Raw genomic sequence first — 14,384 nt, forward strand, 5'->3', positions numbered from 1 at the left:
TTCATATAAGGCTGTGTTCAGCAAGCATGGCTTGCTCCACAGAAGAACTTGGTAACACCCATATGCTTCTTGTGATCCTCACCTCATATCAGTTGTTATGTAACAGAAATACAATCCTGCCAAAACCCTGATAAGGAACAACAAACTCTGTGAAACACACAACATTTTATTTTCAAAAAGAACGAACAAAATAGATGTATCACAGACTGTAGTGACTACATGGACACATTTCAAAACGTAACAACAATACCTTTGTTGAAATTTGGATTAACAGATCAACATAACTAATGGGCAAAAATAACTGATTTCACTCAAATGTCTAGAACCATTCTTATGGCGCCTTAAAGCGAATCTGGAGAAGAAAAAGCCGTTAGAGCATAATAAAAATCTTCTTGCCTCTTTGCATTAGCCATTTGTTACAAGATTCATTCCAGACGGACTCCATTTAGGACAATGTCTTGCATGTCAGCTTCCACTTTCAGTAATTGGGCATATATCAGAGCTATTATGTTTTGGCGACATAGGTTCATCTGTACAATTTTTCTTCTTTAATCTACTCATCACATTCATTTTGTTCTGCAGAAACGGGACAAATCCTGAAAGGTTGTAAATACAATGTCTTAACAGAATGTATGATGATTGTGTATAATCCTAATTTTGGTACGTCTTTTTACGGGCAGAGCTATTAAATACGCATTTGATGTTTCTTACAGATATGAAATGTGAATATTGGTAATTTTGATCTTTGAACTGTGGGTCTGGTCTGGCCGTACTTAACTTGTCTTGTCATCGTTTCAGCAGTTCCAGATTGAATGACAAATTGTGTGTGTTATCAGACTTGTGGAAGTCACTTTTTTGACAGTCACTGATTTCGATTGATGCACTCACAAGCACTTGCACGCGAACACACACCTTTTACACAAACGTATTATTGACAAGACTTAAATATAGTTTTAAAGCTACCGATTGTTCAAATAGTTTAATCAAAGCGTTGATCTGATCTCATCTCTAAATACATTTGAACAAGTTGGATGTGTTTTCTTGACAACAACTAACAATGGTTTATAAGCTTTATACTATCATCAGTAAAGGAATGGCAATACATATTCTCTAAATTCACTGGTATAGTCGCAGTGTTTCACCGCAAAGAATGTAAACGTGCTATGATTACAGTATAATCTGATGAACATAATATGAAGGTACATGTATATGCATATTATATACAGTTTAACAATTTCTGAACGCAGAACCACTGAACCCCAGACGCAGAAATTGTTTTAGAATTGATAGTTACTTTTTATAAATTTCCATTTATACTGAGAAGTATAGTGAAAACACTAACACAAGAAGGGATTTAGTAAGGACTGTAGCATGTATGTAGACGAGGTTACTCTTAAACACCAAACATTTCGTTGAATTATTAGCAAACGTAGTGTATATATTTGACATTTTGGGGGTAAACACCAATGCCTTCTTTGGCAGCGTTCCTACTGACATTAATCAGCATTTAATATTATTTTGAATTGTGTGTGCACAGCACGTGCAATTCATAAAGACCCCATCTGCAAATAGCCTCATAATGTACGTGTACTTTCAATGCAACATCTTAACACACATGGAATATGAAATGTATGTATACATGGTGTATATTATCGGTTTGCCGTTTTAGAATGTGTGTACTGATAAAGCACCATTCGTCTGGAGTCTCCTCTTTATATTGGTTTAGAATAACACTGAACCCGTATATCGAGGCGTATATCTGTATGACAAATGTACAGAAACGCCATAAATATTTACTTCAGCTATCAGCAGAATCACATAGGACACACTACAACTAAATGCACAGAGAGAGAAAGCTATGTTAACATTGCAAATATGTACTATGTACCACGTCAGCGATGGTACTACATTATTTAATCACGTACAAATGTATACACTCCTTTCTTAAAACATTCATAGAAATACTCAGTAAAACTAAAATAAGATTAAGTTTTGATAAGTGTTGAGCGTATGTATATTTATATGTCTTCAAGGCCAGCGTGTTATTTACATTCAAACTGACTACTGTGATAGGGACCTAATGATAGTAAACCATTCAACTAACATCAATGTGCCGCTTATTTGAAATGTGCTACCTCAAGATCCTGTTTTTGCTGAAAACATATATTTGTCAGTTTGTCAACGAAGACTCAGCATTATCAACCCTAGCTGAATGCACTAATTTAAGCACATTTACAGGGAAAAAATGGAATTCATTTGCCAAACTCAATGGAAAGAATACAATCAAACGATCAGGAGATTGTTGTGAAAATTAAGTTCAAAACGTGTTTATTTGAATTGAATTATGAACAATCACACATTCAATGATTAAGTATATTAACGTTCTTTCTGGAGAGATCATTGTGCTGTCAATGCATACGCCAAGTGAAATCTTCATTTCAAAATAGATGACAACCGTCCTGTAACAAACATAACATACAAATATGTTGTTTGACAGACTAGTATGACTAAGAGTCAGAACCGCACAATAGCAAATTCAGGTGCGTTTCTTCCAAAAATATCACAATCTGTACCTAGGCTGCACTAATGAAGCTATTTCATTAAAACAAAACATGTGATATCTTGCCGTCGTCCAAGAGTGAAAATGGACACATGCTTCTTATGTAATCATGCTCACATCCTATGCGTCTCTTAATAAAGATCGACGTCTGTCAATAGTGCATTTCACTGTCGGAAACATCAAGATTCGTTAACATCGTCATGTCCTCACGCCGACTGCCGTCCTCTCCTTGGAAACAGTTTCAGGATAATTATCTATATCAGCAAACACATATCCATCCTCTGATTGAAATCCATTCCTGTGTATGATCAGACATAGCAAGCCGTGAACAACATGACCTCCACGAACCATTCTGAAATTGGACACAGCGCTGCACCACGCCCAATTATAATTTTCTTCAAGGACAATGGACACTGTCACGGACTCGCGACCAACCGCAGTTCGTCCTTGCACCCGAAACATCATCCTGATCTCACAATTTAGCAACACGTTTTCCACAGTATCTTTCATAATATCGTTCACAGCAGGAACTTATTTTAAGCTTATCCCAGGGTTCAACCGTATCATCTCCAAAGAAGTTTGTTCATGAAAATGTATCAACACGCTCAGCGTAGTCGTCATCACTTAGACAACATTTACGGTAGATCGCCCTGGAACAGCCGGCGAGTTGTCAATCGTCAGAGGAGCTGCTCCTTGTCCTCAGGGAAATTTTAGTGTGGATTGTACCGTTCGAGCACGTTGCTCTTGATTCCAACTCATAGTCGGACCCAAAGAGTCTCCTGCCAAGACATGATTGTGTATATGACTCCTTACACACGTATGTCCGACATGCTGTCTGCATGCTCTTCCTAAAGTTCCTGGACATGAAGCCATATATAATGGGATTCAAACACGACTGTATGTATGGAAGGCAATCAAACACAATCTGAAAAAAGACAAATTTGTCATCATTAAAGTCAGACATTCACAACATTATTCAAATCACGTTTGGTATCAGTATTATTAAAATTATTTAACGTTGACCCCTGTAACGATAAGAGGTAAAGAGTAAGGGAGTTTGGTTGAAACGTCTTACCACCTTGATGTGGAAAGATTGACCGAGTGAGTATGGTTTTACTCCGCTCATAGCAAGATTACAGTAATATTACTGCGGGGAACACCAGAAATGGGCTCCACACACTGTACCCATATGGGGAATCGAACCCGGGTCTTCGGCCTGACGATCGAACCATTCGGCTGTGGGGGGAAAGCCCGGAGAGATGAAAGCCACTTTGTTAAAACCCAGGTTTACAGGAAGCCAGGCGTGTAACGTTCGTCAGCAAACTGTCAAAGACGAAAGGCCCACCCGTTCCCAGCTAGTGTATAGTACATATTATGCCATAGATAACAGGAAAGCAGATTGACGATATAAATATCAGCAGAAGCTACTCTATATCTGAATTTTAAATAATATGTAATGTATAGAGTATTTACATCATTGTTTCGTTATTCAGTTAAATATTGCCGATGTGAAGTAAATTTTACTCACTCACTAATTAAATCACTGACAATATACAAATATGTACATTCATAACGAGCATGTATTATAAATAAGACAGACGGTCGGGATGTCAGCGTTAATACCATATAAACTAGACTTACGAAACATCGCTGCATCCTTTGAGCATTCTGTACTTGAAACGGTTCAAACTAGACTCTTCAATACTTGAAGAGTGTCATTGTCAGATTTGGAGCGATTGCTGTAGTGATAACATACGTCAGTTGCTTTGTTTCTCCTCTCCCGTCCCCTCTCTCTACGATCTCTGTCCGTTTCTCTTTCTCTCTCTCGCGCCCCGTTCCTCTCTCCCTGTCTTTTTTTCTCTCTTCACCTTTCTCTCTGTTTCTCCCTGTTTCTCTCTACCTCCTCTTATCTGTTTCTCTCTGTCTCACTGCTTGTTTCTCTCTCTCTCTTTGCCTCTTTCTCTCACCGTCTTTCTGTTTCTCTCTCCCTCCCTCTCTTTCTCATACAAAACTAGTGCAGGAAGCAGCAACGCACACGTCGCTATTTACTTTTTGCAGTCTCGCGCATGTATAGCAAACAGAGATATTTCTTTTATTTACAGTCAGTAACACCTTTGTATAGAGTAATCGTGTATCTATGTATCCGTTCAACCTGTGCAGCAGTACACACGTGTTACACAACAGGCTACTGTAGACAAACGGCGAGGGTGGAATTACACTCTTGATCTTATGTGAATGCCACAATGTTCCGGGGGATAAACATATGTTTGGCTTCGCAACGCATGCATTTGTAACTTGTGCAACATATCTGGTTTAAACGTCAGTGACGGAAGAAGATCTTACGCCAGTGAAGGTATTACTTACCATATGAAGAGCCTGAACTGATTTAACAAAATTACCACGGAATGGAAATAGAGACTTCTATTCAACCTCCCTCTTAATGTACACAGTAGAGTAGAACAGAATCGAACTATATTAACTGGATATGAATTCCTTTTACGAATGAAAAGAACGAGAAACCCACAACTACACGAATAGCACATTAGTCAAACAACAGCTTTTAGGCTGATAATTATAAGCATAAAGGCTTATGATAGTATTAGTTATAGATGTTTATTAAGACTTTGCCCGCATCCAAATTCGCAGCAAATGCTGCGTCGGCAGGTAAACCGGCACCAAACTTCTATATTTGAGTATTTTCTCAAGACATGCATCTGAAAGAAGGTTCCCAGAAAAACCTTCTGCTATTTCTATTACCTCCTCAGGAAAACGCCAACGGAAATGAAACAAACAAGTTTCTTTCGTTTTGGTAACATTTCGTTCCTTAAAAATCTTAATTGCTAAAGTGTTCTCGACAGGCATTACATGAAGTGATGTTTTACAATGTAAGTGTGTTGGTGTTAATGTTTATCAGATAATGTTACATATTTCCAGTAAATATGATCATATTAATAATTAACTTATACAAAATGAAACATTGTCAGTCACAACAGACTTGGAATCAAGGTTGCTCAGATAGTTCTCTGAACATACGTTGATTGCGTCCACGTTTCCCATAGCAAGGAAAGGTCAGCCTTGAGACCTTTATTGTCTCTGGCAGACAACCTATTCGGGTTAACATGGGCATTCGTGCAGTTCACGTGGGTATACTTGCTCCTCATTCTGCGCATGTCTGAATGGCGTCGTGACAGAGATAACAAACACTGCCAACTGGTGTTCATTACTCTAGTTAGGATCAAAGTGGGTTGCCTTATTTTGCGCATATTAGCAGTATTCTAGATCTATGTGGGTCCTGACTCGACTGCTCTTGGCATCAGGTGTGACCTAGTCTTGTATGAACAGGGTGTATAAAGGTGTTGACTGTTGAATTACATTCAGATCATCCCATGCAGTCTTCACCTGTGTATTGAGGCCGTTTCCGATTGATCTGTGGAACAATAACAGTTCAACCTTCCCACCTAATTCCGCTCTATAGTGCCGTTACGTGGGATCCAGGTGCAGACTCACACTAAGAGAGGTTCTATAAGCCTTTAACAATTTGTTTCATTATTATGTCAGTTATACCGTCTTTGCAAAGATACACATGTAGCTCAACATTTCAAACATCAACCTGATATTATGCTTCAGAAAAATGGCTATTTACATAAAATGTCTAGGCCACTGAATTATCTAGTCACCATCTGAAACGATTTTGCTGGGCGTCAACATAGCAGTGATGAGTATATGGATGGAGTACTTGACACATGAGCCTACTGAAATGTATATCAGATGGTCAGAATGATTGCTGCGTACAAAGAGCACTGACATTCAACTAACGGAGACATGAGGATAGCCGGAGACATTCGGGCTATCCCCAAGTAGATGCAGTTTTAGTACAGGTGTACATTTCTACTGTTCCAGGACGAAACGACTCCGCCTGTTTGTGTTCTAGGACGGCAGACGTATGAGTGAATAAGCGAGTGAGGGAAGGAGGAATGTGCTACTCCGCCTTGAACAATGTCCTGTAATATCACGAGACATCAGAGATATCAGAGATAGTTGACTCTGATAGTTGAGTTGAGCTGGGCTTTACGTCATATCGGCATTATTCCTGTCATATAGAGATCAAGTTTGCATTCATTACCAAGGTCCAAAATCGTTTTGCTTCAAAAATATATATTTTCATTTCACTACCATTTGAAAAACAGAAGCAGTCATAGCACCAAATACAAAAGCAAGCAATACGTTATTCTCTTTACAAAACTACAATCTATGATGCAGGTCAATTTCCCTCAGGTAATTTACGATCAGATGCCCGCTCACACGGGAAAACAGATCTTTCATATTTCTCGCAATATAATGGGAATTCTTTGCAGCCGAAAAGGCCACAGTCATATATTCTCTGATAAACGTACATTGCAGGGCATATGTGTTTTCATGTGGCAGTGATACTGGAAGACCAACTATGAATTCTTTGCAGTTTCAGCCAGTAAGCCTACCTGCTCAGTTTAGATCCAGGGATAGAATTCTGTTTATCAAAAACGAATCTTTTTGCAGAAGAGCGTCTTCACAAATTGTAAATAAATAAAAGCTCTGAAATAATGAGGGTTAAAGATAGATACATGCTTCATATGTGGAGACAGTGTGTTTACATAAACAATACCTATCATTCCTGTATCGAATAAACTCATCGCAAGTTACTAGGTGTCAGACTTGCAGTCTGGCGAGAAGTACGAAAGATTATCTGTAAACATTGCGGCTGTCTCCACACGTAATACACTGACAGTTTTCGCGGTAGGTTTTGTAGGAGTGCCTGAATATATGAAATAAATTAATATGTAGTACAAATATTTTGCGCGTGAAATTTTCATTACAACCCTGAACGATTTCAAATTTGTTTTTTACATTTTGCTGTCTTACGTTACTTTTCAATTAAGTAAAGCAGAATCGGTACATCCAAAACACGCACGCAAACTATTTTATGCTCATTTTTTTCGTGAAAAAGCAGATTTCTGCGTTAACATGACCATTACACTGACAAGTATTAACAAGTAAAATGTGTTTTTAAAAGCAGTAACAGAATGCCTCTACTTGTAGCGTTATCTGTTTTTACTCTTGTAACCTCTTGATAATATCTGTCCCACACATTCGTCGAACATGTATGATTTTCGTTGTAACATAATTCGAAGAAACTAATTAATCGTAGTCTTACGAATGTGACATGAAAACACAAAGTGACCTGATCGTAAATGTTAAAGAGATTATGTAGACCCTCCTGGTCAGTACGCTGCCGCCATGATATGAATTAAACATTTACAACCTGCATGTTTATACTGCAAAGGTTCCATGTCCAGAAGCTGCCCCAGAGCTTTACATTATTCCCTCGGTCCAGGAATCAGTGTGCACTCGATTATCATTCTCAGCCACTTAAGGCAACTTCAAAGGAGCATAATTATTCTCAGTGAGTTGGTGTGTCTTTGTCTGCTAGGCAGTCCATGTGGTAGGGAGGTGTGGGGGAAGTAGTGTTTAACGCAGCTTCAAGTTCATGTCGCCACAGCTTCAGCGATTGATGGAAGCGACACTACGACGATATAGGGCCTGTAAGTCTCGCGATGCGCTACTTCCGGTACTAGCCTGTTTATTGTTTGTTTTATACTTTCATCTACACTTCAGTAATATGCCTGAAGCCAGCAGCATACAATTAATGGAGATTTGACAAGACAAACCAGAGGTAAATTTAATGAGGATACATACGGACCCATAACTGCAGCATAAAATACTTCTTTAATCTCAAACCGTTTGCGACTGATCACCACCAAATTCTGCGTGGCTCAAATATCTCTGTCTTATCAAGCTTAAGACAATTCGATTAGTTGAAAAGTGAAACAAGGAATGTCATTGTGTCTCTTCAAGGCATGTAGGTGAATAAACATGGAGAACAAACTTAGGCCAAGAAGGTCTGTTAAAGCTAAGACAGCCGTTCGTTAATGTCAGTGTATGGCAGCTACGACCATCTTGACACTAGGAGAACTTCGAGAATCTAGGTCCAGATTCTTAAAAACATGAAAGTTGCGATAAAACGTCAGTCAACACGATGGGTGTTTACCATGTATAAATGGATATGCGTGTGTTATCTACATATCATTTGTCAGTAATGGCTAATATAAATGTCTTGAATAAATGTAAACAAAGATCTCTATCACATTGAAAGTTAACCGGGAGCAACAAATTCAACTTGTTTTGATTCATTTGACACGTGTGCATCATTGGCGAAACAGAAGAATAGAGAACTAAGGAGCGACTTTTCGTTACGTTTCACACAAAATCTTGTTTTATCGTTATTCGGGGCAATTTCAGTATCTCAAAAATAATAACTACTTTATTAAAGCTCATGATATCTCAAGTAAGACCACAAAAATGACATCAAGGACTACTTTATGTTGTACAAATAAGATTTTTATTGCCTGTAAAACTGTCAGAAAATTCGAATGTTGGTTCTGTGTATTTCTCCAAGCGTCAAGAACATGAGCACGTCAGCTTTTGCTTGGTTGTAAAGACAGTGTTATAATGTTTTGAAGAATACTGTGTACAAAAAGGTAATGCTTAACTGCGTTTTTTTTTCTTTTTCATTTTTTTTTTTTTTGATACCTTTGTAGCAATACGTATAACGCTGAATATTATTCAACTTTAAACATCTTTGCCATTTTGAGTAGGAATTGACACATTGTGTATTCTCCGTTTGTACGGAGGGATAAAGAGGGATATCTAGACATATCAATAAACCTGTCAATCATACATGTTCAAAATACTTTTTAGAAAGCTCGTTTCACCTACATATAAGCTGGTGTTGATCATGCTGAACGGCCATGTCAATATGGGAGGATTCAGGCACAAAAGGCTCATTTGGTGTTTCTGAGAACGAAATGGGAACTAGCGGACCTTCAAGACTAAGAGATGCAGCTTGGGGATGCTGTGTGTTATATCACTGGGTTATTCAAACCAAACAGACATTACCTTCACACCAGTATCTTATCCATGTTCCCATGAAAGAGCCAGAAATGCAAATATTCAATATTTGAGCAAGAGTTCGTTAACAACCTGATTGATTCGTCTGCAGTTATTTTTTCACATCGTTTATATTGAGTTCCATCTGTAACGGGTAGGGCAGAAAATTGTCAGTTCTAACATTCGGAGTCGATCGAATGTGTATCATCCTGACAACTTTAAAACATCTGCGTCTCATTGTTTTCTCCTTGCTGCCAAAACACCTTCGCGATTCAATACGTTTTATATCAGAAACGACCAACACCCTAGGCTGTCATGGTAAAGGTCGGGGTGCTCCTAAGATAAATTTGAATGGGAATTAGTGTGAGTGAGGTGGTTTCAACGTCTCCTAAATGTCATTCTGATCCTGTGAGCGACCTATGTTAACCGCTCTGACGTACAGTAAACCTTCTGGTACTGAGTGTTATCGGGGCTCCGTTTCCCAACGCATTTCCCTCTTGGCAATATCACTTCATCAACATGACATTCATCACTGCATGGTGTGCTCACAACAACAGATACTTCAATCACTATGACAATGCAAATACAGAGACATGGGTGATCGTAAACAAACCTCCCGGCCAAGTTCAAGAGAGCAGGGGTCATGGCAAGGGTACCTGCCTCAATGTCCACCCACTGGCATGGTCATTACCAGTGACCGATGGCACCGTCACGCCAACACCCACAGGATAACTTCAGATCATAAAATTAAATTTTCATCTCAGGCGCTGTAAATCAACAAGTGAGCAGGAAATTTAATTACATTTAATTGGCTTGAAGCCAATAGCAAGCTTTGCGCCGATCAATGGTCTTCAATATTGACATTTAACCAGGCATTCGAGACAGGTCATGACTACAACTGTATGTTAGCAACGCGTGGCTGTCGTAGATGTGTTCCGTGTAACATTCCGAGACTTGAGGTCAACAATGTTACTGAGATGACGAGGAAGGTTTCATCAGTGGATAATGGAAGTGGTATTCGCACACATAAATAAAAAAAGATAGCAATTGCAGGGTCAGACAGTTCCTCAAACCGACGAGTAACTGAGACAGGGAATCTTGTTTTACGCCACAGTGATCAATATGACAACTTTATATTTTGTCTGGTCCGCGAACTGTAGCATCTGGTAGCAAAAAGAATTCATTGAAGAATAGTAAGATGAACTTCCGGCATCGGTCGGGGGTTATAATGACACACACAATGAGTTTTGTCACAATGAATTACTATAGTCATTAGGCTGTCCCACAAGGCATTGAGAGGTATATTGTTGGATAAGTCTAAGCTGGACCGAGATTGACGATAGTCTCAGCATGTCATTGAGTGAGTATGGTTTATTTCGGCAATATTACGTCGAGAGACACCAGAAATGGGCTTCACACATAGTACTCATGAGGGCAATGGAACTTGGGTCTTCAGCGTGACGAGGTGACGCTTTAACCATTAGGCTACCCCATCGTCTTATGTGTATGCAGTCGCACGTATTCCAAATGCGTGGAAACATCGTTGTTTTATCTTGCATATCATCTTTTGATGTTAATAACGGTGATACATTAATAATGATAAGACACAGATGCATTTTAACCATCATAAGTGAGTAGGAGAGTTTAGGCTTCTTTCGCTTTTAACAATATTCCAGAAATGTCACAGCGGGGGACACCGGAAATGGAGTTCACGACATTTCACCACGTGCAGAATCGAACCCGGATCTTCGGAGTGACGAGCGATCGATTTAATATCAATGTAATATTAATTTTAAAAATATAAATGTGTTCCTCCCTCGTCTCTTTTTCCGTATCAAAAAGTTTAGAAATAGTTCTAGCGCCCACGTCACTTTTGAAAATAAATGTGACCGAGAAACATTTAATGATTTGTATGCAGCCAAAGAGTTTATAAATGCATGTTGAATGCCTCATCAACAACTTCTCATCAAAAGTCGCATGAAGTTGTTTAAACCATCTGACGAAATGAAATGCAATCCATGGGTACAAAAGGTAAATTATCGAGGAAAATTATATGAACGACTCAGTGAAAATCAGTGATGACACATAAATTGTCCTGTAACGGAATATGTATCACTGGAACCAAAATGGTGGCAGTTATCAACATCTATCCTGACACTTCGGCGTCCCACTCTTGAACCATCGGGACGACACCTAGATAATTATGTCCAGCGTTTCGTCAATACAAATTTTCGCGTATGGCATCTCTGTGCCTTAAATATTTTGCAGCAAAACGTATGAAAAAATCAATCATGGCATCACGATGTATCAACGAGTAGCCTGTAAGGGTAGTGATAGGAAAGTTCAAAGGAGTGATAATTTTTTTACGAAAACAGTTCCCTTTTATATCAGCAGATGCGGATACATTACGTCGTTAAATTTCTTCAGTCAAAGGCCGTGGGTTAAACCTCAATATCCCTGTTGCAACAACAAAGAGAAATATTAAGCCGGAAATCAGACCAAATACTCGTCAAGGGGGAGAGTTTACCGATCCTAAAAACTTCATTTATTCCAGAAATAAACGATGTATCTAAAATGTACATCAGTATCATTATAACACTGTCGAAGTGCATCTTGTACGTACATGTAACAATGACGAGTCCAGCATAAACACCGTCCATTCCGTTCATGCAGGAATAAGATTACCATGCTGATATTGATTTAAAAATGTTACTCCATATTCGCTGGCTTACATCGTGACATTCGTCAGGTCGCTGTTCTGTTGCTCAGACTTTTTGTCCGCCTTTCTCATTGATGCAATATTTGAGGTAATTACTACCTCGGCATTTAGAAATGACAGGGTTGATATTAGAATACGTTGCCGATAGCGTTTGTTGCTTGCTGAAGCAAGGATTGATGAATGTAAAAGGGCATATCGACAATATCAGTGACAGTAATATATATCGTGCTCCGCATGTGTGCTTTTTATCTTCCATCCTTCCGAATGGAGCCACTAGCCTCTATAGAAGAAAATTATTTTAGCCTCGATACCTTCCCTTGAAAAAAGGTGACTATTTATATTACACAGTTTATGACTTGTGGTCTAGATGTAATGGACCTACTTATCCTTAGATCCTAAGAGCATAGAAAAGCATCGACATAAATGCCTTCATCAACCCAGAAGACAGTATATGTCACATGCTCTTGAAGACGATGACACTCCTGGCACACTATCCGACTTTGATATCTGCTTGACGAAGCCATTTCTGAGTATTGGATAGTTGTTGATGTAGAGGCGTTGGTCCATTTTGTTGAAGGGAGTAGGAAAGTCTTATTATCTTATCTCACACCACAGGCAAACTGTAGCGCAAATGTTGTTGAGCAGCATAGTGAATATGACCAGTCTTCTTATACTCGTATGCGAGAGAAGCTTCGGTTCGAAAAATATTTTACGTGTCAAAATGAAATATCGCCACTATGAAAGGTACGCTCCCATTTCCTCGCTTGGTTGTACTCTCACATTTCCAACCCCATATTTAATAATTACTCACGTGGAATATACTTTATTCAACATTTTAATCGCTACTTGTGATATTCAGATCGTTCTTCGCCTCCATTACCACCGCCAGCTTCCGGTTCAACGGAGTGAAGAAACATAAGCAGAAATAAAAAAGAAATACTATATTGCCTAATTTCATCATGAACCTGTTGGACTTTACTTGTTTTACTTTATCGTCGTTACGTTTAGACTTGTATCCTATATAAAAGCACTTCTGGCGTAGTGGGCGAATGAATCAGGGGAGATAACGCTATAAGTATACCCTCCTGTTTCTTCACTCCGTTGAACCGGAAGCTAGCAAGGGGAATGGAGGCAAAGAACGATCTGATAGACCACGACTTGCCCTTAAAATGTTAAATAAAATATATTTCACGTGAGTAATTATTCAGCACAGCCCAGTGAAAAAAATGGATGTGTACCTTTGATGGTGGCGATATTATATATTTTGACATGAAAAATATTTTTCGAACCGAAGTACATTGGCAACCGTTGAACGTTTTTCTCGCATATAAGAAGACTTGTCAGATTCTCTATAGCTGCGCAACCCCGAGCTGCGCAACCCCGGTGCGTTACAGTGTGCCTGTGCTCAGACATAAATGTCGTTTTCTGATTATTATCAATGTTCCACAATTACGAGCGAAGTACATTTCAAAGTACCCGGCTGCCAATGGCAACTCATTCGGTACTTCATGGTAGTACGTTATCTCGAATAACACTGAATCACGCATGATGCACGGAAATTACCGATGTTTTTTGCGAGGGCATATTTATGGAAGGGAGATAACTCCAAATATGTTTTTCGTGTGTCGTCTGCACACTTTTGTGAGGCTACAAAAAGATTTGCTTCCCATTCCAATAAATGAATTTAGACGTTCAAATGTAGTCCCTGTGAAAATTAATAGGAAACATCATTCAAACAGTTCAAAATTAACATTGAGATGTTGTTCACTGGTCCCTCGGGGCACTCGATGTTTGTTTATGTTCCCGAGTTCCGTTGCGACCAGTAAACAACTAATGATGTCGATGACACTAGTTTTCCCAATCCACACAGTGCTGTAAGGCTTCATTTCAATGATGTGACTTTGATTTGGAATTTGAGAACGGTCTTCAATAACGTATCTACCTGTCCATGATGTTTCAGATGCTTCACCTGCTGAACATACGCGTGGCTCAATCCTATAGTTCCATATGGTAGTACTTTCTGTATTGTGGTTTTCTGTTCCCAAATCATATCATATTCGTTCTTCACATATCGTTTTTACCTTCATGGCTGTCATGTGAACAGGTTATTAATCCCCTCTA

General features: G+C 39.0%; 1 protein-coding gene across 1 annotated transcript in view; it reads right to left on the reverse strand.

Moving 5' to 3' along the window:
- Positions 1–3,230: 3,230 nt before the first annotated feature.
- Positions 3,231–14,384, reverse strand: part of LOC137291871 (galanin receptor type 1-like) — an 81,884-nt gene continuing 70,730 nt past the window's right edge. The window contains exon 6 of the mRNA XM_067823413.1: positions 3,231–3,485. Within this exon, the coding sequence (XP_067679514.1) occupies positions 3,231–3,485 (255 nt within the window). The remainder of the gene's footprint in view (positions 3,486–14,384) is intronic.

The sequence above is a fragment of the Haliotis asinina genome, chromosome 7 (assembly GCF_037392515.1).
Source record: "Haliotis asinina isolate JCU_RB_2024 chromosome 7, JCU_Hal_asi_v2, whole genome shotgun sequence".
Lineage (NCBI taxonomy): Eukaryota > Metazoa > Mollusca > Gastropoda > Lepetellida > Haliotidae > Haliotis > Haliotis asinina.